Here is a 21,895-nt window from a genome sequence, read left to right as displayed (position 1 = left end):
AGATAATGTCGCGTTAGAAGAAACGGCGTCGTTTGCAGCAAGAGGAGCCCAGCAAATGGGCAAGGGCTACATGAGCCTAAGTGCATTTATGGCCGCTGGTTTATATATTTATTTTTAATACAGTCCTTCAGCACAGGCCCAAAACGCCAAAAGGACAGCGACAAGCAGCATGACTAAAGTTGTAACAGATGAGAGACAACACATTTTTGTTGTCCTTCCCCCGCACCTCCGATTAGCACGGTTGACTACGTACGGTGCGAAACAAGCTTAACATACATACAACATACGTACGTTTCTTTAATGGAGCAAGGTTATTATAAGTGCTTGGAAACAGAGACGATGATCACGACGACGATGACGGTGATGATGGTGATGACGGGGACGATTGGGACGATGGTGATGATGGTGATGGCACCGCGACCCCTGCACAGGCTGCTGCTGCTGGAGGAGTTTGACTGCAGCTACAACGAGCTGGTGACGCTACCGCGCACCATCGGGCACCTGCACCACATGCACACGCTGCTCGCCGACTTCAACAGCCTCACTCACCTCCCCCCAGAGGTGAGGCTCGCCCCTCGCTCACCACTCGGCGACCGGCCCTTCGCGTCGTTACGGAGCGGCGCAGCCCTGCAGCGGCCGGCTCACGCCACTGCTAGCGGAACGTCCTCCAGTGGAGGCAGCACTGGAGGGCGCCCTCCCTAGAGGGTATCTGGCCTATCCTTCCACGCCACCAGCCAGACGGCTCAGGAAAAGGTGGGGAGGCAGCCACTCTTTACCCCACCGCACACGGCCTGCTGATAATAGACCAACTGTGCTGAATCCATTCACACCGCTGGGTGGACAGGGGAGCGGTTGGGGGGGGGGGGGGGTTAAGAAACTGGCCCCGTGGTTTGAACCCCCACGCCGGGAGATGGAATCGAACCGGCGACCTCCGGAGTGCAACCCTGTCGCGCCGCTGGCCGCTGTGGCGACTCCCCTGTGGGATGCCCTGGTGGGAACGAGTTCACGAGTTGTTGTGCAATGCGGGAGCCTGCGAGTGACGGCTTGCCCCGCTGTGCCTGCGATTGGCGGAAGGTGGGGAGCTGCCGCGCCGTGCGCGTCGTGTCCCTGGCCAGCAACCAGCTGGCCTGGCTGCCCTCGGAGATGAGTAGCCTCCAGCGGCTGCGCGTGCTCAATCTCGCGCACAACCGGTGAGCCGCCCCGTCCGCCGCATCGTCGTGCGCACTCACTCACGCACGCACTTGCACGCTCACGCATCCGCACACGCATGCACAGGCATACGCACATACTCACGCACTCACTCATGCGCGATGCACGCACTCACGCACTCAGGCATGCACTCACGCATGCACACCAAGACAAAGATCCCCCGTATAGCTTTAACAGTTTGTTGGAGCAAATGTTGTTAGCAGGCGCCTAAGAGCAGGAGTCTAGCGATTAGCGCGCTGCACTACAAGCCTGACGAACCCCGAGTTTAATTCCCGCTCACGGCCAATGCATGCACAAACACTCACTCGCGTCCGCACACGCACACACGCATATGGTGCCACCCTCGCGGAAACCCGCTGTCGTCATCCTCGTTGGCCTTGATCGACGCGCTGCCCGGTGAAGGCTTCCCCGCGCCGTCGCCACCGCTCGTGGTTTTGAGATGCCACATTCCGTCTCGTGCAATCCCAGACTGCTCGGTGGGCCCCACGCACGGCCCTCCTTCGCCTCAGTGGGCCGCAAGCTTGACGCCGTGCTTGTGCACTCATCGTGACCCCCACGCATCGCTCCTAGACGCACTGGGACCAGGCCACCACGAGGGGCTCCGTGGAACGCAGGTTTCCCACCATTGGGCGAGCGCCCGTACACTAATCGATTTTGTGGGTGTTTTCCCGAGCGTGGGGTTGCCCCTTGGGCTGCCACTCCATTATTAGTCTCGACCATCGGACTTCATTTTTTCGAGCGACCTGTCCTGCGGTGTCTCTTGCGTTTGCTCTTTAATACACATGTTGTGCTTTCCATTTACCATTGCATGTTCCTCCCGATATGGGAAAGAAGGTAACTGTGTTTCACCCGTGCATAAACTGGCTCCTGCCATTGGAATATGGAATTTCCACCGTTGGTTTTAGGGCCACTATTATCGATGAGGCCTTGCTGGTTAGAGCAGACAGACCGTTTGACTTTCCTGATGAATGAATATTTGAACCCCTGGCAGAGGTCAGAGGCTTTGTGAGTAACGTGGAACTCCTTGATTCCCCCATGCCCCCTGTGTTTCCCCTTGCACCCCCTGTGTTCACGTGTGCCCCCCTGCGTTCCCCCACACTCTCCGTGTTCCCCCGGCCCCCTACATTTCCTCGCGCCCCCTGTGTTGCAGGCTCCGGGCTCTCCCCCTCTCCTTCATGAGACTGCGTTCCCTCTCCGCCCTCTGGCTCTCCGACAACCAGGTGTGCCTCCCTCCACTCGTAACCTGCGTGCCCTTGGGAGGAAGAGCTGATGGCCAAACCACGTGGAATCCACCCGATCTAATAAGATCCCGTAGGCTAAGCAGGGCTGAACCTGGGGCTAGGCGATGAGCAGCAGGCGGCACTTCCCCACGTCTGAGCTCCGTGCCTTCACCAGCCCACGCCGGCCAGCGTAGCGAAGTTTGGTTTCATAACCCCCGCGACCCGCACTGCTTGAATCGATGAAGTGGCTGTAAATTGACGTTAATTCTAACCGGGTGTCGCGCTCCCCGGTGAACCAAGTGCGGTATTGAAGTCGACGTGACCAAAGTGATGGGGTGGTGCTTGGCAAAGCCTCGACAACAGCACGTCGGGTCACGTGTGCTGTGCAGCATTATTGTTGAGGATTGTAGTCTGGTGAGAAAACTCACCCCAGAGGGTAGGACGGGCCGGTATCACCTCGTCCATCAGGCGTTCCGGCTGGCCTGACCCCGCGGTCGAGCATCGAAAGTAGATGCGGAACTTAACCCGGCCGTCCGTGGGCCTCGCCCCGCACGGTGACGGCCACGCTCGGCCTGGTGCCGCTCGCGGACCGTCGCGCTCTTGTGACGCGCTCCGTGACGCGCGCCGCATCGCCTGGCGGGGGCCGACGGATCACGGCGACTACCTGGGGGGGAATGTTCCAAACGGCGGCTTCACTGTGACGGCTTAGCGACGACCGCTCTCCCGTGCGTCCGTGTTGTTTACCGTTGCCGTGTGTTACGGGACGCGCGTTGATGCGTGCCCCCTCACACTGCTGTGCGTGAATTTCTTTGGCCGTTCAGTCCAAGCCCCTGGTGCCCCTGCAGAATGACGTGGACTCGGAGACGGGCATGCGTGTGCTGTCAAACTACATGCTGCCGCAGCCAGACACGCAGACATACGGTACCACACGCACCGGCACGCACACACGGGCAGGCACACACGAGGACCCACGCATGGGTAGTACCGCATGCACAGGGACACAAAAGACAAATATCCCCCATGTAGTCTTAACAGACTGTTGGGGCAGGTGCTATTAGCGAGCACCTATGAAGGCCGGCACGTCACACGAGCGGTTGGGTGGCCAGCACAACACACGACCACCGCTGTCTCCCTTGTGGTGATGTTCACACATCGCATCGTATCCACACCAGCCATGGCAGGAGCAAACGCCTCCTCCTGTAGACATGGGAAATAAATAAAAAAATAAACCAAATACGACTGTGATGAACCACAACAAACTGTGGAACACATTGAGTCTTTTGGTCTCTGTGTGAGTCTGTGGGTCTCTGTGTGAGTCTGTGGGTCTCTGTGTGAGTCTGTGGGTCTCTGTGTGAGTCTGTGGGTCTCTGTGTGAGTCTATGGGTCTCTGTGTGAGTCTATGGGTCTCTGTGTAAGTCTATGGGTCTCTGTGTGAGTCTGTGGGTCTCTGTGTGAGTCTATGGGTCTCTGTGTGTCTGTGGGCCTCTGTGTGTGTCTGGGTCTCTGTGTGAGTCTGTGCGTCTCTGTGTGAGTCTGTGGGTCTCTGTGTGAGTCTATGGGTCCCTGTGTGAGTCGATGGGTCCCTGTGTGAGTCTATGGGTCTCTGTGTGAGTCTGTGGGTCTCTGTGAGTCTGTCTATCCATACGCTCATAGCCCACCACTTCCTCTTCTCCGACCCTCTTCTGCAACTCTTCTTCTTCCCCATCAGATGACGAGGAGGAGGAGGACGAGGAGGGCGAGGAGCCGGGAAAGGAGGGCACGTTGGAGCGGGCGGTGACGGATCCGGTGTCCGTCGACGGCACTGAGAGGGGCAGCCACCGCGTGGCGTTCTTGTGCGACTCCAGCGTGGACAGCGTGGTGATGGCACCCGCCATGCACACCCACGCGCACTCACACGAGCGCACACTTGCACGCACGCAATATTCGCACATTAGCACACACTCACTCGCACAGCCACGCACACATGCACACCCGTGACTAATGACCCATCCATCCATACACCCGTGACCAACACGACAAAAGCAAAACAAATAGGGCAATTCGTACAGTTAATCGAGCCACCAGTTTGTTAGCGATTGTAACGATTGCCTACCCGCTGCGGTACACATTATGAAACATCGTGAGCGTACGCAACCGTTTGCTCCCATCCAGGACGTTGTGGAAGAGCCAGGGAACAAGGACGGTGCACGCAGCCCTCTATGCAAGGTGACAAAATCGAGTTTAGCTGTACGTGTTGCTACGTTGCGGGCTGCAGAGGTGGTGGCGGTGGTGGTGGCGGTGGTGGTGTGGTGACCCAGCGCTGTGAAGGCAGCAGCGAGGGTTGTTGGATCACGCAAATGTTGTGGACAGTCTCTTTCCGTGGGCGTCAAAGAGGTGCCTTCACCTGTCCCGTCAAGGGAAGGCAGTACAGAAAGTGTGGATCCCACCAGTTCCATCTTTGTAGGATAGAGCGCCGCCCTCTGGCACGCCTCGGTTTTCTCCGGGTGCTCAGAATTAAAACCACACCCTTAGTTTATTATTACTTTATTTCCATGTTCTCGAGGCTTACGACAAGGTTGGTGAACCGGTGTCTTGTACTCGCGCTGACAAACATTTGTTGCAACCCCCAAGGTTTTAAAGATGAAAGCAGACGAGGAGGAGGAGAACGATGATGATGGCGATGATGAAGAGGACACTTTTCAGGATGAGGATGGTTACAGTGAGCATGATGATGATGTTGATGAGGCGGATGAAGAGGAGGAGGAGGATGAGGAGGAGGAGGAGGATGACAGCATGGAAATGAGGATGGCCGAGCTGCTGCCCCCCATCTCGGATCGGCCGCTGGTGGTGCCAACGTTACTCAGCCTCGACTCTGCTCGTTAGTCTCGCTCCTCGCGCACCGCGTCCCCGGCATCTACAAAGTTACACATCTGTTAAAGCAAGCGCACTCACACAGCTACCGGATTACAAGACGCACCCTCAAATGTTGCATTAAAAAAACAGGGCGGGGAGGGGGGTGGGTGGAGTGCATCCTCTTGTCCAGCGAATACGGTGGAGCCCCACGTCTCTGTGGGCTTGCGCTCGGGGGGACGTAACCACTTCCGTTCTCGGGAGCGCAGCAGTGAAACGACGTTATCCAAAATAGCATCGGTAAAAATTCAAAGGATGAGGCTTCATCGATTTAAGTGATGCGTCATTACAGCGTTTGACGCACAGTGAGTCCACGCACAGGCTCCCGATAACTGGCGCCACGCGCTCTGCCTCCCTTCCCGTGTGTCGCAGTGGAGAGCGGGGTTGAGGATCCGAGCTTTGGCGGCCAACCTGACACCGGCCACGCCGACGCCAGTACCACGACACTGCCCTGGCTGCTGGGCTACGACTGTCTGCTGCTGCTGGAGCAGCAGGAGGAGGATGGCGACAACAATGGCGCCGGTGCCGATGCGGTGTTGGGCCCGGGCGGGCTCGCAGCGGACGGCTCCTCCCGTGTCCCGGAGACGGGCGACCGGACCAGCGGGGTCACGGTGGATCAGTCTCCGTGCGTCCTCAACGCGATCGGTTCCCCGCTCGTCGTCAGCCAGAGCGGTCCGCCCAGCCGTCCCATGGCTCACAGCCTTCAACCGAGTGGTATCTGTGACGACAGTCCTCCGAATTGTATCCGTGATGACAGTTCTCCGAGTGGCGTCCACGATGACAGTCCTCCGAGTGGTATCCGTGACGACAGTCCTCCGAATAGTATCTTTGACGACAGTCCAAGTAGTATCCTTGACAACAGGCCTCCGAGTGATATCCGTGACGACAGTCCTCCGAGCGTTGTCAAAGCGGAAGATGACTCGGTGAACATCCTCGGTGAAGAGATTTTACGGGAGTGTTCGTCGCAAGCGCCATCCGGCGGTGGTAGCGACAACGACGCCGACAACGACGCTGACAACGACGCTGACAACGACGCTGACAACGACGCTGACAACGACGCTGACAACGACGCTGACAACGACACTGACAACGACGCTGGCAACGACGTCGACAACGACGCCGACAACGACGCCGACAACGACGCCGACAACGACGTCGACAACGACGCCGACAACGACGCCGACAACGACGCCGACAACGACAACGACGCCGACAACGACGTCGACAACGACGAGGTCGCAGCGGCGACTTCCCCGGATCGTCCACCTGAGCCGGAGGGCGCCGCTCGTGCTGGCGTGTTGCGCGGCGTCGCGAAGGCCGAGGTGCTGCATGCGGGGGGGGCGGCCGTGGCGGCGTTGGTGGTGGTGGTGGTGGTGCACTCGGAGCCCCCGCGCGCCGTACGCGTGGAGCCCTGGCAGGTGAGGGTCATCAAGCGCAACACGGACGGACGGCGAGGAGACACGGATAAAGAACAAGAAGACGAACGCCAAGAGAACATCGTAGAGCAGCAAGGTGCGGGGGACAGGCGAACGCCGACACACGCAGGCTCGGGGGTAACCTTGCCCGGCCCGCAAGAATCGCCGACGGCACGCGAGGAGCGGCCGTCCTCACTGCGTGGCCGCTCGACGCCGTCCCCCCCGTTGCGCCGCGCGCCGGTTACCGCGGAGCGCGCCGAGATTCCGACTCCCGTGGCCGGCGATGGGGCGGCCTCTCCAGCGGAGCGCGGCGCGGCGTCCGTCCTGGAGCCGTACGCGACGTCGACGCCGGCACGACGCCCTGGGACGGCGTTCGCCCCGGGTGGCCGGGAGATCGCGATGCGGAGGGACGCGACGACGCCGCCGCCGCCGCCGCTGCCCCCCAAGAGGAGGAACGCGCAGCAAGACGGTCCGGTGGCACCGCGCGGTGCGGCGCACGGCCAGCCGCACCGTCTATGCTGCGAGCACCGGGAACATCCCCAGGACCGCCACCGGGAAGATCCCCAGGACCGCGTGCCCCCGCTCGCACGGCCGGGTCCGCCCACGTGGCACGCCGACCGCCGCCTACACAAAGCCGATCCCGCTTGTCTGGCTCGCACAGACTGCGGCCTTGCGACGCGGCACCCATTGAATGTGGACGCCGCAGGAGCAGCGGCAGCGCACGCGCAGATCGCACCGCAGTGCGGCTCGCAGGAAGCTCACCGTCACGATCGCCCTGACCGCCACCACGATCGCTACGATCGAGGCGACCGGCAACGCGTCGTCCACCACCACCCCCCGCGCGGCCCGCCGGCGGGCCGGGTGCGCGCCTCCCGCGACGACCCCTGTGCCGGCGTCGGCGTGCCACCGGCGGCCGTGGCGCACCGCCACCGGCTGCTGCACACCGCCGAGCGCATGCAGCTCGCCGCGTCGCGTGCCAATTACTGCGACACGGTGATCGCGGGCGCTTGCCACGGCCGCCACAGCCCGGACGGCGCGCGGGCAAACTACGCCGTCCCTCGGCCGCCCGCGGAGCCTTCGGCCCCTTGGCGCGCCGCCCCGGCCGCCGCCGCCGCCCCCCCAGCTTGCCCGTCCCACCGGCCCTACGGGCCGCCGACCCCGCCGTGGGCGAGCCCACACCTCCACCGCCGCGAAGAGATGAGGCCTGAGCCTGTGGCGGAGCAGGTACGACGGTCATGGCGCCATCGTCATCGAGTTGGTCACGAGTACCGATTGCACGATTGAAACCCGGTCCTCAGTCGGTCTTGCAGCGCCGAGTTTATTGGCGGTGATGATGATTAGAGCGTGCAATTTGAAAATAGGAAAGTCTCAAGTTCTAATTCCGGTTAGAGGGCAACCCAGACTTTCATCTCTGTCGTGCTTAAAATGAGTACCACTTTGTGGCGAGTCAGCTGTGGTAGTGATATGGGTGGACTGTCAAGTCAAGGAAATTTTATTTTTGTGTACATTCGCGTGGCACCTTTGTGGCACAAATCTACCACTCAAAGCGTTAAATCCGACGTTGAGCTTCGTGCGCCGGGTACTTCAAATTCAGCTCCTGAAGAAGCAGCCAGCGCGAAACGTCAGACGTCGTGCCGAACCGCGCGCAGCACGACCTGAGAAAACGCCGGAGAGAGCCAGAGAGAGAGCCAGAGAGAGAGCACCAGAGAGAGCCAGAGAGAGCTAGAGAGAGAGCCAGAAAGAGCACTAGAGAGAGAGCCAGAGAGAGCCAGAGAGAGAGCCAGAGAGAGAGCACCAGAGAGAGAGAGCATCAGAGAGAGAGAGCATCAGAGAGAGAGAGCCAGAGAGAGAGCACCAGAGAGAGCACCAGAGAGAGCACTAGAGAGAGAGCACTAGAGAGAGCCAGAGAGAGCACTAGAGAGAGCACTAGAGAGAGCACCAGAGAGAGAGAGCCAGAGAGAGAGCACTAGAGAGAGAGCACCAGAGAGAGAGCACCAGAGAGAGAGCTAGAGAGAGAGCCAGAGAGAGAGCACCAGAGAGAGATCACCAGAGAGAGCGCTAGAGAGAGAGCCAGAGAGAGAGCCAGAGAGAGGGCTAGAGAGAGAGCACTAGAGAGACTACCAGAGAGAGAGCGAGAGAGAGAGCGCTAGAGAGACTACCAGAGAGAGAGCTAGAGAGAAAGCACCAGAGAGAGCGCTAGAGAGAGAGAGCTAGAGAGAGAGCCAGAGAGAGAGCCAGAGAGAGAGCCAGAGAGAGAGCCAGAGAGAGAGCACCAGAGAGAGAGAGCCAGAGAGAGAGAGCCAGAGAGAGAGCCACGCAGCAGCAGTACAACCAAGGCCACACAGCGGGGCGTGTAGAGCTTATGTGGCACATCTCGCGATGACGATGCCGATGGTGATTATATCCTCACTGTGTTTTGCCGTTGTCGTTCCGCAGCCCCCCGACTCTGTGCCCCCCTCCCCGGCCCCCCTTCCCTCGCTCGCGCCTGCGCCTGGGTGTGGCGGGCGGCCCGTTAACCCCGCGGAGAGCGAGAGCCGGCCCGCCAACGTGAACTGACGCATGCCACCACCCCTCTCGCTTCTCTGCGCACTCGAACCTTTCGCTCGTTACTCATTAATCATCTTGGAGCTGCCGAGTGTCCCTGCTTACTTTTCCCCCGTAACCGTGTGAAGTTTGAAACTCCCTGTCCTGTTTCTTTTTTTATAACAACAAATATCTTCTGAATTGACCACGCGCGTTTTATGACACGAACCATTATGGGGTGGGCGTTCCGTACGAGTCCGGTTCTGGTTTCTGTAGAAGAGATTCGCTACCACGCTACCGGGTGATGCGCCCGACCTTGTCGGATCTCAGAAGGTCGCCGGCCTTGAGCCTGGTCGTTGTGTGGATGGGAAACCCTCGTGGCTTTCTGGCCCTTGTAGGCGTCGGGCTGTTGCCAGCATTTTTGTCAGCACAGCGGTGGGGACGCTTCACAGATGGATTCGTTGAACCTCCAGCAAACCGGCAGGGCAAAAGTGTCCCAAGTTTTGCTCACTTTTCAACGTAACCAGTTTTTCTGACAAGCAAACTCGATTGGGCTCCTTTGCCCACACGACAACTTGATTTGTCTGGCCGTGTCGGGAGCTGGAGGGCTGCAGCTGTAACTGACATTAAACCCACACTGTCCAACCCAAAATTAACTCATTGTGAATTGTAATTTTAGGATTTTAGGATGTGGGTTGAACCACAGACAGGCCTGGGCTCTGGGCATTCTTTCCGCATATGCGTGGAGGGTTTTTCTCTGGTTACTTCCGTTCCCTGCCACGTGCTGAACGCACGTTTGGGGAAATGACCGAATGTCAGGACCCTCCTGAAAAAGATTCGTGAGGCTTTCCTGGACAGACAGAGAGCGTCGCAAATTATTCAGTTGAGACCGCACACGGCAATCGTCACTCCCCCCCCAGCCTGCGTCTGTGAAACACAGCAGCGCGTCCCTTCATGATGTTCGCCTTTCGTCCTAATAACGATCGCGCGAACACCAAACGTACCAATGATTTGATCCTTGTTATTGCTACGAACGTTCGCACGGACGCCCACCTCCACCGTGAGCGCACGACGTCGCACGCGCGTTGTTTCGTACACAGGCATGCGGTGCTGCGGTTCTTCTCCTGTGTGCTCGTGGTGGTCGGGGCAGTGATGGTGGTGGCACACACAAATACTAACACGGCATGTGCATGTTGCTTGATCGTTTGTTTTGCCGTCACCTTTGTGCCCTCATTCCCCGCCCCCCTCCTCCTCCTTCGTCGGCATCGTTCCTCCTCCTCCACCTCCCCTGCTCCCCGCCGACTGCCGCGCAGATTTCGCCACCCTGGCCTCGCCATGACTGGCATAGGCCGGACGCTCGCCAGTGCCCTCCGCACGCAGTGAGTCTGTCACATGACGCGGCGGCACCTGCCGTTGTCACGCGACGCGCGGGCGATGGGAAAGCCGAAGCTGAGGTCTCCTCTGTTCTAGCGCACGACAGCAGCAGCAGCAGCAGGGATGTGGTTCAGGAGCTTGGTGCCAATGTAGAGGTCTGCTGGCAATGACAAGAGGGCTTCGGGCATCCGGGCACGGCAGTTGAAACGACGGAGCACATTTCTTGTGTTCGCCACCTCACTCCCCCGCCACCTCTGTCCACTGCAGCAGTATAAATAGATTTACCCCACAGTTAGTCGATCTGCAGGTCTCCGTGTGGTGGGGTACAATGTGGGTACTCACACCTTGAACCGCCTCTAGTAGAGGCCCTTCTGCCAGCAGTGGCGTCAGCAACCAATTGCAGGGCTGCACCTTTAACTTAGTCACCCCTATAGGACCCCTACGTGATGATGCACAGGACGCGCTTCATTCAGCATTTGAGAATCGCTGCCGTCACAGTAAGTGACCTCAACTTGCCACATCCTCCCCTCTTCATTGCTTTCATTACAACGAACACACCAATCCCAACAGCAGCCACAGCCGCAGCAACAGCCGCAGGAACAGGCGCAGCCACCGGGCCGGGAGGCAGCGAGGGCCATGCCGCGGCAGCCGTCCCGCGAACAGCTGATCGACTTCATCCTGCAGCGCATCACACAGCCGCCCCCGCCGGCCCCGCCGTCACTATCGCAGCCCCAGTCACACACAGCACTGGAGCTGGGGGAGACCAGCCACGCGCAGGAGGTGTGGCGAGTGTGCGTGTGTGCCTGTGCGTGTCCCTGTCTGTGCGTGTGTGTGCCTGTGCGTGTCCCTCTCCCTGCGTGTCCCTCTCTGTACATGTCCCTCTCTGTGCGTGTGTGGCCCTCTCTGTGCGTGTCCCTGTGTGTGTGTGTGTCCCAGTCTTTGCGTGTCCTTCTGTGTGTAGTTATGGGTGAGCAGTGACGCACCGCACTACGAACCCGGCGACCCGAGTTCGATTCCCGCTCGCGGCAGCCACCACCGGTGACGATTATCTGAATTGGTTCTGGGCCTCCCTTAGGTCAACTCAGGATTAAATTGAGCTACACCACCCTCTTCAGCACTCTGGTCCCCTTAACAAGTGCTCACAAACAGCGCTTGCCCTAACAGTCTGCTTAAAGTTTGTATGGTGGCTCTTTGTGATTTTGCGTTGTGCAAAATCAAATGAAATCAGATCATTGCGTGGCTGCTGCTGCTGCCTCCATGCTTGTCTGTGATTTCTCCTTGCACCTCCAAATCGTTCCCTCTTCTTGCCGAGCGAGCCAATGCTGTGCGGCCCCACGTTACAACTCTGCGTTATTACGACGATTGTCGTCTGTGTTTGTCCTCAGCTGTGTGTGGTGCTGGTGAAGCGACCCGGCCTGGGATTCAGCATCGTGGGTGATGCGGGGACCCAAACTCGTTCACAAACGGTGACGCCCGCACCGCCCGCACCGCCAAACGCACACACGTGGCCCGCGCTCATCTCCCGGGCGTTTCCGGGTTGTTCTGCGCGTTGCTCGCCGTGATGTCCGACGTTTCGCTCCTCATGCTCGGGAGCCTGTCCTGAATGCAGCAAGGCCGTAACTGATCAACATTTAACCGGTGGCGGCTGGTGGATCGACACCACCCTTCGGTTTTCTTGTAGCTTTGTTTTATAAAACATTTTTAGTATCAAATGCACACACTTTCAATGTTGTCTTGACCGTTTATCGGTTAAAGCCTTGATATGTTCAGACGCCTGCACGCATGCAGCTGTGTGTCGCAACTAAATCGTAAACTTGAGCAATCCTCTGGCAATGTGAGGATTGCCCGTGTTGAATTCTGAATTGTGTGACCATTTAGAGCTCGTTTTAGTTAACTCTGGATTATTAGAATCCATCCTCTGCTGCCCACATAGCCTGGAACTCCCTTCCCCCAGCCGTCTGGGCTGTCGACTCCCTGGCCCCATTCACATCCAGGCTCAACACTCTGCTTCTTCCTCCGCTTACGACCGACTGTCTCTGTCGCCAGGTCACGGTGGCGAACGAGAATCCTCTTCTGTATCCTGGCCGCTAGAGTTCTCGCCTGCTTTAACAAACTCAACTTGGCTCTCCGCAAAACGACATGCCCACTTCCCTGTACAGCGGCCCAAGGTCACGGCCACATTTAAACGCTGAGCAGATCCACGTTGCCGATATTTTGCACGTCTCATTGCATCCTAGCTGCTGTTGCTTAAAAACGAAACTATTTAAACCAAACTTTTTTTAATTTTACCAGGTAAGGCCCACTGAGCTATATAGCCCTTTTTCAGAAGGGAACTGGCCACAAATGATAGCTCAACATAGTTGCTGATCACGTGAAAATGTATAGCAGCCATTTGCTCTAAACGCACGTTTCGGAGGGGAAAACCGCAGGACCCAGAGAAAAATCCACGTGGAGAGAGACGCACGCAAACTACAAATATGCACACCCTCCTGTATTATACCAGGCTTATCGACACCCGTAACCTCGCCACCGCTCAACTCGCCCATCCTCTCCCGCCCCTCGTCGCCCCTTCTCGTCCCACCCAGGGTATCTTCGTGCACAGAGTGCAGCCTGGCGGACCAGCGGAAGAGGTGCTCAAGCCTGGAGATGAAATCCTTCAGGTATAATCGTCCGCTCACATTTACTCCGGCCAGGTGTGCTTGCGTTCGCCTGTCCCAGCCCAGCAGCGTGGGGGAAATAAACAAGTTAATAAATGCGTGGTTCATAGGGCAGCTCCCAGCTTCTAAAGAATGCAGATTCTACGTTGAGGCTATCCTTGGAGTCATGCATCGGTGTGCGGGGCCACGTGAAAACCCACCAACTGATGATTGGCATTGTCAACTTGCCTTAACCAGGCAGGATTGTGTGAGGAGCTCACAAATCATCTTCTTTGGTTCTTTCGGTAAAGTCACGTAGAATGAGAATAAAATTATAAATTGATAAAATAAAATAACACAATAATATTCTCACGACGTTTCGGCCACAACACAGGCGGCCTTCATCAGGTGAAGGGGACGAGACTGTATGGAGGACAGCGCTGTTATTTTATTTTATCAATTTATTATTTTATTCTCATTCTACGTGACTTTACCGAAAGAACCAAAGAAGATGATTTGTGAGCTCCTCACACAATCCTGCCTGGTTAAGGCAAGTTGACAATGCCAATCATCAGGACAGCGCTGTCCTCCAGACAGTCTCGTCCCCTTCACCTTATGAAGGCCGCTTGTGTTGTGGCCGAAACGTCGTGAGAATATTATTGTGTTATTTTATTTTATCAATTTATTATTTTATTCTCATTCTATGTGACTTTACCGAAAGAACCAAAGAAGATGAATCCTTGCAGTCACGAAAGCTTTAAATCGAAAGCTCACAAATCCTTGAAAGATCTGGACAAAGTCCCATTGGTCAGGCCTCTGGCAGGCAAGGCTACGTTGGCTGGGTCATGTAGCCCGCATACCCATTCACCGCATGCCTAAACAGCTTTTGTTCGGTCGGATAGAGGAGGCTAAACGGGCGCGGCACGGGCTAGAGAAGAGATGGAGTGATGTGGTACAGGAGGATGTGGAGCTGAGTGGACTTGTCGATGACTGGTACCAGCGGTGTCAAGATCGTCCTCTGTGGAGGAGGCTCGTCAAGGACGTTAACGGGCAGTTGTAGGCAGTCGCCCTCCAGCAACAACGGAGGGCAGAGTAGCTACGCTCACAACAATGAGCGGAGCGCCGGGCAGCTAAAACACAGCAAGTTGGCAAGGTAGGGGGCACAGGCGGGGCATTGGCCAGTCATCTCAGTCAGTCGACCCTTGGCACCTGGGTCTGCATTGTGACCTCCTGCCAGCGGGCATTCAACACTTGATGTGGCCTTAATGTGCACATAGCCTGGCACAAGCGTCGTGGTGACGTCACCGCCACTTAGTGGTGAATGACAGTTGTTGTTGTGTGAATGCGGTAGTGCAGTGGTTAGTGTACTACGCGACAAACCCAAGTTGGGTACCCACTCTCAACCAATAACAGTGACGAAAATCTGAACCGGTGCTGGGCCTCCGTTAGGTCGACTGCCCTTAAGGGAGTACCTGGTGCAGTGTATAATACATCAGCACTGGGGAGACAAAGACGGTCAGGTAAGGCGCTGGCCGCACCACCCCCTCTAGCACTGTTGCCCTTAATAAGTGCTACTTGCTCACAGCGCTCGCCCCAGCAATCTGTTAATGCTACATGGGGGATATTTGTCCGTGTGTGTGAACGCGCAGGCCAATGGCATCCCCCTGCAGGGGTTTACTCAGGCCGAGGCGGTGGCTCTCCTCAAGGCTCTCCCCAGCAGCGTGCAGCTGTTCGTGACTCGCCACGTGGCCTGACGCAGCGTGGACCCACGTGGTGCCCCTCCCTGACGCCCCGCTCCGGCCTCTCCTCCCCGCTCCGGCCTCTCCTCCCCACTCCGGCCTCTCCTCCTCGCTCTGGCCTCTCCTCCCCGCTCCATCCTCTCCTCCACGCTCCGGCCTCTCCTCCCCGCTCCGGCCTCTCCTCCTCGCTCCGGCCTCTCCTCCCCGCTCCGGCCTCTCCTCCCCGCTCCGGCCTCTCCTCCCCGCTCCGGCCTCTCCTCCCCGCTCCGGCCTCTCCTCCCCGCTCCGGCCTCTCCTCCCCGCTCCGGCCCGCTCCATCGTGTGGGACGTTCTCGCCTCGTCTCCGCCGTCTCGTTTTCCATCCACCTCTCGTCCTCCGTTCTCTCTCCACTGGCCTCCATTCCATTGTTATCCGCATGCGTCTCTCATCGGACATCCCAAGTCGTCCGTTTCGTCTGTTACCAGAGTTGTAATTTCCATCCCTTACCGCGTTTGCAAATCCTCACCCTCATACGGTCAAATTCTTCGCCGCTCGTTCGTTCAAGTATAGCATCTGTAAGGTGTGACGTCCTCGCGTGTTCTTCCGTTGGAGACTTGGGTCTGTGCCTGAACTCATCGCTCGCGACAGACGAGAAGATATCAACTTGGCACGCCGTCGTCACGCTGGCAATCGTCCCGTCATGAGAAGCCGTCCAACGGACAGACTTTTTCCCCAGCGCTCGTGATGCTCGACCGCATCAGCGAGCCGTGCGTACGGCTGTCTCTCTCGTACGGCAATTGAAGAGCAGCTGACCAAATGTCGTAGCCGTGTGCTGGGCTTGGTAATCCATCCGATGGCATCGGCAGCCGGTTGATCGGTGGCGACGGTGCCCCCCCCGTGTGAGCGGTGCAGTGCGTGGTGACGCGATGGACGGATCGCGCTTGCCACGCTCGCGACCGGAGGCGACTTCTCTCGATTTTGCGATGGGTGGGAGATGAGACCGCACCTGCAATGCGGTGTTCGTGATTTCTACTCGGGCCGAAGCCTGATGGTTCCCATGCGTGTGTGTATATGTCACGCATGCATGTGTGTATTTCGTGCGTGCGAAAATGCCGTGCGTGCAGCGTGCGCTGTGCGCTGCTCAGAGTCGACGCAGCTGTTTGCACTTGAGCGGTGAGCGTCAAAGGTTTGTGCCTCCGTTTTGTAAAAAAAAAACTAAAAAGTGGTAAAATATTTTTGTACTATTTTGTAAGCATTCAATGAAGTTCAATGAGACGATTGTTACTTGTAGTTACTGCGTGGTTACTCGCGAGAGAGTGTGCGCGGTGTGCGTGCTCTGCGGTTACCGTGCTTCACCTAACGATTGCAAGGTTGCGAGTTCAAGTCATGTTCAGCCAATCGTTGAGCTGAACAGCCGTATTGGATGAGGACCTCCCCTGCAGCCGTGTACGTCGTGAGGGCCAATCGACTCTTTCTCCACGCTGGTCAGTACGGGTTTGTGAATGCGGGGATCATAGCAGGACGGTACAACAATGTGTTTCTGCACTGCCCTCGACCACCCACACGGCCGACAAAGACACCGGTTTGTGAATGGTGGTCGCCCATCCAAGCACGAAACTGCGGACCACAGAGAAGCCCTCTCGTGGCCAGCGGACCTCAACATTGGCGTTTAGCTCCTGAACGTAATGCCATCGTACGCAAGAATAGACTCCAAACGCCGTCCAGGCCCGACCCGGCTTGGCCTGCGAGGTGTGACCACGCGGAGACCCTTGGTCCCGGGTGAGGTTAGCTGAAGGGCCCTGTGGTGCCGGCGAGCCTCGCGTGGCTCACGCGGCGCTCGCTCGCTCGCTCGACACCCAGCGGCTCCCCTGCAGGCGCCGCCGTTGCTGGGCTCCTGGGCGACTCGCTCCAGGAATGAGCGGCCACCTCCCATCCCTCACCCCGATCTCTCTCCTCCTCCTCCTCCTCGGGGAGAGAAAAACCACAAGACCCCACCGACCCCCGGGCTCAACCCTCGGCGCCGCGCCCTGCGCAGGCCGGCTCCTCCCCAAGCCGAACCCTTCTGGACCTCGGCGTGCCACGCGCTTTCTCACGGTGGTAATGGCTGTCCCCCCGAGGACAAGCCAGGGTCCGCACCTTTGTGCGAGCACAAACCTCATCCCATTTCACGTCATTTGACAAATTAGCCAATACATAGTCGCGATTGTGGCCGTGACGTATTCCGTTCCGCTAGATTAAATCCCTTGACAAGGGGGCGGCCGTGCAAAATGTGCGGTTGTCTGGTGGCCCCGGCACTTTCTCACGAGCCGTGAGATTGCGAGAGGACGGGGGCGTGCGTGCGCGCGCGCGTTTCACGGGACCACACAGCACGCGTGCTGCGTGCGTGCGGGCGCCCCCAACCCCACCCCACCCCCCCCCCCACCCCACCCCAACATGTCGCGCCGTGCCATTGGCACCCCCGTCGCCACCGGAGCTCGCAATGCACACGACGGCAGAGTTGTCTGGGCCGGAGTCCGGTCTCGTCGGCAAAGGCGGGCTGCCCTGTGGAAGTTTAGCCGAGTTGTGCGTCGCTGGAAGTCTGCTCGCCGCGTGGCTGCTGAATGAAGGCGACTGCTGCTGTCACGGACGGTCGCTCCCTCCTGGTTATGGAATTCCCAGTGCCAATTTATATTTGAGGCTGCTGCTGCTGCGGTGGCAGTTAATGACAATAAACCTCAACGCATTCCATGTCAATAACGCTCCCTTAAAATTGCCCCAAACGTTAGCTGCATATTTTTTTTGGCGAAGGCCACTGCCGTGATATTGAGATTTGTTCACGAGGCAATTCAGATTTACAAACACAGACACAATTTCAACCGAGAAGATGGTTTCAAATTAAGCAACCATTGGAAAGATGTTCTAAATAGAACCAAACATTAAACTAATTTTCAATGGTACAGTATATTTTTTCAAGTAGTGGTATCCCAAACTTTCGCAGCTGCTTAAATTCCCTTTTCACACCATCAATATGTAAACTCCCCCTCCCCCCCTCGCCGGTCTGCACATGTTCACCCCCTCTACACCGTTCATCATGCTAAGTCCGCCAATTAAATGCAAATTTTTATGCTAATTCCTTTGTCAAGGCACCTTAATTCCTCTCACACAAGCTTTAAGGTCGCGGTCTGAGCTTGCCTGTGTTCACTCCAGCGCTGTCCTCGAGACAGTCTGGTCCCTTCACCTGATGAAGGCCACTTGTGTTGTGGCCGAAACGTCGTGATTTTTTTTTGTTGTTTTATACTTTTACGTGACTTTACCGAATAGAACAAAAGAGTATAAAAAAACAAAAGTTCAATCGATTTGCCATTGCCCGAAACATCTCCCAGTATTATCAGGTCAGCCAACCGGTGAACTCGCTAAATGTGGTGTTGATGTAAATATACATCACCAATTAGCACGCTCGGTCTTACTCGGCTCACCACAGTCTGTAACGATGCGAAGAGAGCATCTCAGTCGGCATCTTCACTCGGACTCTGGCAACTCCGTCTCGGCACGGTCACTCGCACTTTGGCCGGTAGTCGTCGTCTAGCGGTGGTCGTGGTGATTGATGGTGGTGGTGGAGATGATGGTGGTGGTGGAGGTGGTGATGATGATGGTGGTGGTGGTGATGGTCTGGAAGACAGCGGTCGTAGCCACCGTGGAACCACGCTCGATGATCTTCGTCCACTCATAGCCACCGTCGACTCAACCAAAACAAACACTTTTTGTTGACGAGTGTTCGTTCCTTGGTGCCTTCGCACAATCACCGCCGGGGGCCACGTCGCCCTTTATCTCCCGCTGCCGCTCCGCCGCGTGCCTTTGTGAGCCACAAGTTTAAGACCACACGGAGCGCTCCGCAGAATCGGGGTCACGGCCCAGCCAGAGGTCACGCGAGCTTCCAATGTGGTCTCGTGCGGTTTCGTGTGAACGGCGCTTGCGTTGAATGGCAGTGGGGGGGGGGGGGGGGTAGGGGGGCGGAGAGGTGGGGGGGAGCATCGTTGCCCTGTCGCAATTCAAAGTGGCACAGCCTGCGAGCCACACGGCTTGGCATTGCGGCGCCTCTGCGTGCCACGAGGCGCCGATTTATCGATTCACGCCGATGATTCTTCCGCTCGAGGTGCACGCAGGTACAGTCTTTCGTTCACGCGACAGCCCCGCAGCCACTAGAGGTGATCGTTGTCGAACCGAAGTCGTGACCCCCATCGGCCTCGTCCATCGCAGAGATCGCGGAGCGCGAAGGACCTCGACTGCACTGAATCTGGGGCTCAACCGCGCCCATCATGAATTAATGTGTCGCGTGGAGTGAGTTCATGATCACAGCCAGGTCACCAGTGACTGAAGAAGAAGAAAACCCAAAGCGTTACATTTGATTCTGCACTGATTTTTTATGACTTCCATGCAGCTATGAGAACTACCAAAATATGTATTGGTTCGACGGTAGTGCAACGAACATCAACCCTCATGTAGCACGTGGGAACATGTTTGGGTGGAACAGATCCTGGATTGAACGTGGGAGAGGTCATTTGAAGGTAGCTCTCAGATATCCGCTTCTGTGGGGCGTTCTCTAACGCCGCGGGTTGCACCGCTTTGCCAGAGTTCCGAACGGTTTCCTCATCGCACGACATGCGTGCCGTTTGTTGCTGGCCATTTGGCGTTTTGGGAATTTGCTCCGCAAACTGTGAAACAAAAACGATAGCAGAGTAGATGTCTGCCGTCAGTTCAACGGCGTCTCATCCCTTCTCGCCACGAATCCTGCCCACATCCTCTAACAGGCAACACGATTAAATTTTGATTTAAAGCTTTCGTGACTGCAGTAATTCATATTCTTAGTTCTTTCGGTAAAGTCACGTTGAAGAGAAACAACAAAATAACAAAATATATATAAAACAATAAAAAATTCTCACGACGTTTCGACCATAACTGATGACCGTTTGAGTTATGGTCGAAACGTCGTGAGAATTTTTTATTGTTTTATATATATTTTGTTATTTTGTTGTTTCTCTTCAACGTGACTTTACCGAAAGAACTAAGAATATGAATAGGCAACACGATGTCACAAACTCGGGTTTGGGTTGCCCTACGATCCACGTGTCACTCCAAGCGTGCATCTCTCACGGCCATGTCGTCACGGTCTATCCAGAAGTGGATAGACCGTGACGGCGTAACCTTACGGTAGCGCAAGTGGCACACTCGCCACTTGTTGCGGAGGATCGTGGTTTGAATCCAGCGGCCGCCCCGGTTAACACTGCGGTGCGTATTCATCTTAAGTAATAGTACGCGCCGTCATCTTCAGTGGACGTTAAAGATCCCGTGATGTAATTTGCAACAGTATGGAACTGAGTGTCGGCGTTACCGTCAAAGTTTGCCAAATTAGAAAAGTTACTCCAATTGGGAAAAAAAAAACACTTGGCAGGACCATCCTGTAAAATATACGTGACACTCCTTGAGGCTTTCCGGGGTGACGTAGCGGAGTAACAATAAAAAAGAGAGCCAATCCGATGTCTCTACCTCGCGGTTTGTTCTGTCGTCTGTGTGCCCCTCGCGTTGCCGCTCGGGGGAACTCCCGGCTTGCACCTCGCCACGCGGTCTGCGTCAATTCGACGTTGACTTTAGACTCTCAGTGGAATGATGTGAACTCTAAAGCCTATGAGGGTGTGGCGTCGCTGATCAGCTACGCCGAGACAGCGCCGGTGGTGCTGGGCCCTCTCCCCGCACTGCTGGTGACGGCGCTGACCCCACACTGCCGTGTGCCAGGGAGTTCCAGGATTCTGACCCAGCGATGAAAGTTGACGACGACGATGATGAATGGTCAAGTCCAGACGGTGCGCAGCTCTGGAGTGGAACTCGCAGGTGGTGGTGGTGGCGGTGGCGTTGTTCCCACCACGTGGGATTTGCTGTCGGAATTTTAAATAATCCTGGACAGCAACTTCCGGCTACAATTGGGGATGTTTTGGTGGACATCGTCCGCCGAGATGATTGCCCGCGGTCGGAGGCCGACCATCCGAGCGCCACCGCGGGGAACGGCAGCTCGTGCCACTGCTGGCCGGGCACCACGGCCCTCCGCCTGGCTAGTGCACGAATTTATGTTAATTGCAAAAGGAATAATTCTGTCCGTTTCAGAGATGGGTTTTGTGACAGTGGCCCAGACAAAACAGAAATTCGTCTCAATGGTACCCGCATCTAAAGACCTTGCTGTGACGGTTTTTTTTTTACATGTATATTAAAAAAAACATTGACAAAGAGTTTGTGTTTTGGCCGCGAGCAGATTGAATGTTACGCGCAATCGTGGCTGAACAGCTTCAGAGCTCATTGGCCCAGCGGAACGGAGCACGCATGCTAATCGCCGACGCTTTCACCAGCACTCATTGAACTGCGAGTGGACAATGCCCCGATCCCAGGAGCTTAACCGTGCCAGGCAGCCCCGTGCGAGATGCGTCTGGCGCTGTGGCCTCGCGGGCGGGCGGGCGGGCGGGCGGCAACTGCACCAGCGCCTACCGGACGCCGGGCCACGGCAGAGCGTGGTGGGAGATTTGGCGGAGGGGAACAAAATCCATTTAATATCTTTCACCGGTGGCCGGGCCTCTCGCGCTCCGCCACTGATGGGGGTGGTAATAATGGTGGTGATGGTGGTGGTGGTGCTGATTACGCTAATGATGGTGGTGTGGGGCTTTGGTTCTTGCCTACTTTTCCAGGCTCACCTTGTCACTATTATAGTTGTGGTCAGCCAAGTGACGCCCGGTGTACATTGTGGGTCGAGTCGAGCGAGAGAGCAATCGATACCGTGCACCTGAGGCGATCCGAGAGGGTTGGTTCGTCTTTCGTGTCTAAAGCAGCCACCGTGACGCCTCTCACGCCAGAGTGTGTCTCTGGGACAACACTGCGCTCACAATGGGCC

The 21,895-nt window shown here is 57.0% G+C and overlaps 1 protein-coding gene across 7 annotated transcripts in view; it reads left to right on the top strand.

Annotated features, from left to right (window-relative positions):
• LOC116956260 (uncharacterized) overlaps positions 1-16,269 on the top strand; it is a 31,022-nt gene extending 14,753 nt beyond the window's left edge. For 3 of the 7 annotated variants that reach the window (XM_076054065.1, XM_032977713.2, XM_076054069.1), the window contains 14 exons: positions 432-561; positions 1,075-1,190; positions 2,360-2,429; positions 3,251-3,350; positions 4,138-4,286; positions 4,581-4,634; positions 5,040-5,286; positions 5,691-7,957; positions 9,170-9,280; positions 10,570-10,635; positions 11,201-11,410; positions 12,016-12,096; positions 13,216-13,290; positions 14,916-16,269. In XM_076054065.1, the coding sequence (XP_075910180.1) occupies positions 432-561; positions 1,075-1,190; positions 2,360-2,429; positions 3,251-3,350; positions 4,138-4,286; positions 4,581-4,634; positions 5,040-5,286; positions 5,691-7,957; positions 9,170-9,280; positions 10,570-10,635; positions 11,201-11,410; positions 12,016-12,096; positions 13,216-13,290; positions 14,916-15,020 (3,781 nt within the window). In that variant the 3' untranslated portion in view covers positions 15,021-16,269. Of the gene's footprint in view, positions 1-431; positions 562-1,074; positions 1,191-2,359; positions 2,430-3,250; positions 3,351-4,137; positions 4,287-4,580; positions 4,635-5,039; positions 5,287-5,690; positions 7,958-9,169; positions 10,636-11,200; positions 11,411-12,015; positions 12,097-13,215; positions 13,291-14,915 lie in introns of those variants that run through there. The other 4 variants (XM_076054066.1, XM_076054068.1, XM_076054067.1 and 1 more) reach the window with 4 other exon arrangements.
• The last annotated feature ends 5,626 nt before the right edge of the window (positions 16,270-21,895 follow it).

The sequence above is a fragment of the Petromyzon marinus genome, chromosome 64 (assembly GCF_048934315.1).
Source record: "Petromyzon marinus isolate PM22_M1 ecotype Great Lakes invasive population chromosome 64, UKy_Petmar_22M1.pri1.0, whole genome shotgun sequence".
Lineage (NCBI taxonomy): Eukaryota > Metazoa > Chordata > Hyperoartia > Petromyzontiformes > Petromyzontidae > Petromyzon > Petromyzon marinus.
Note: the sequence above shows the minus strand (reverse complement) of the source record. Positions and strands in the feature narration are given on the sequence as shown.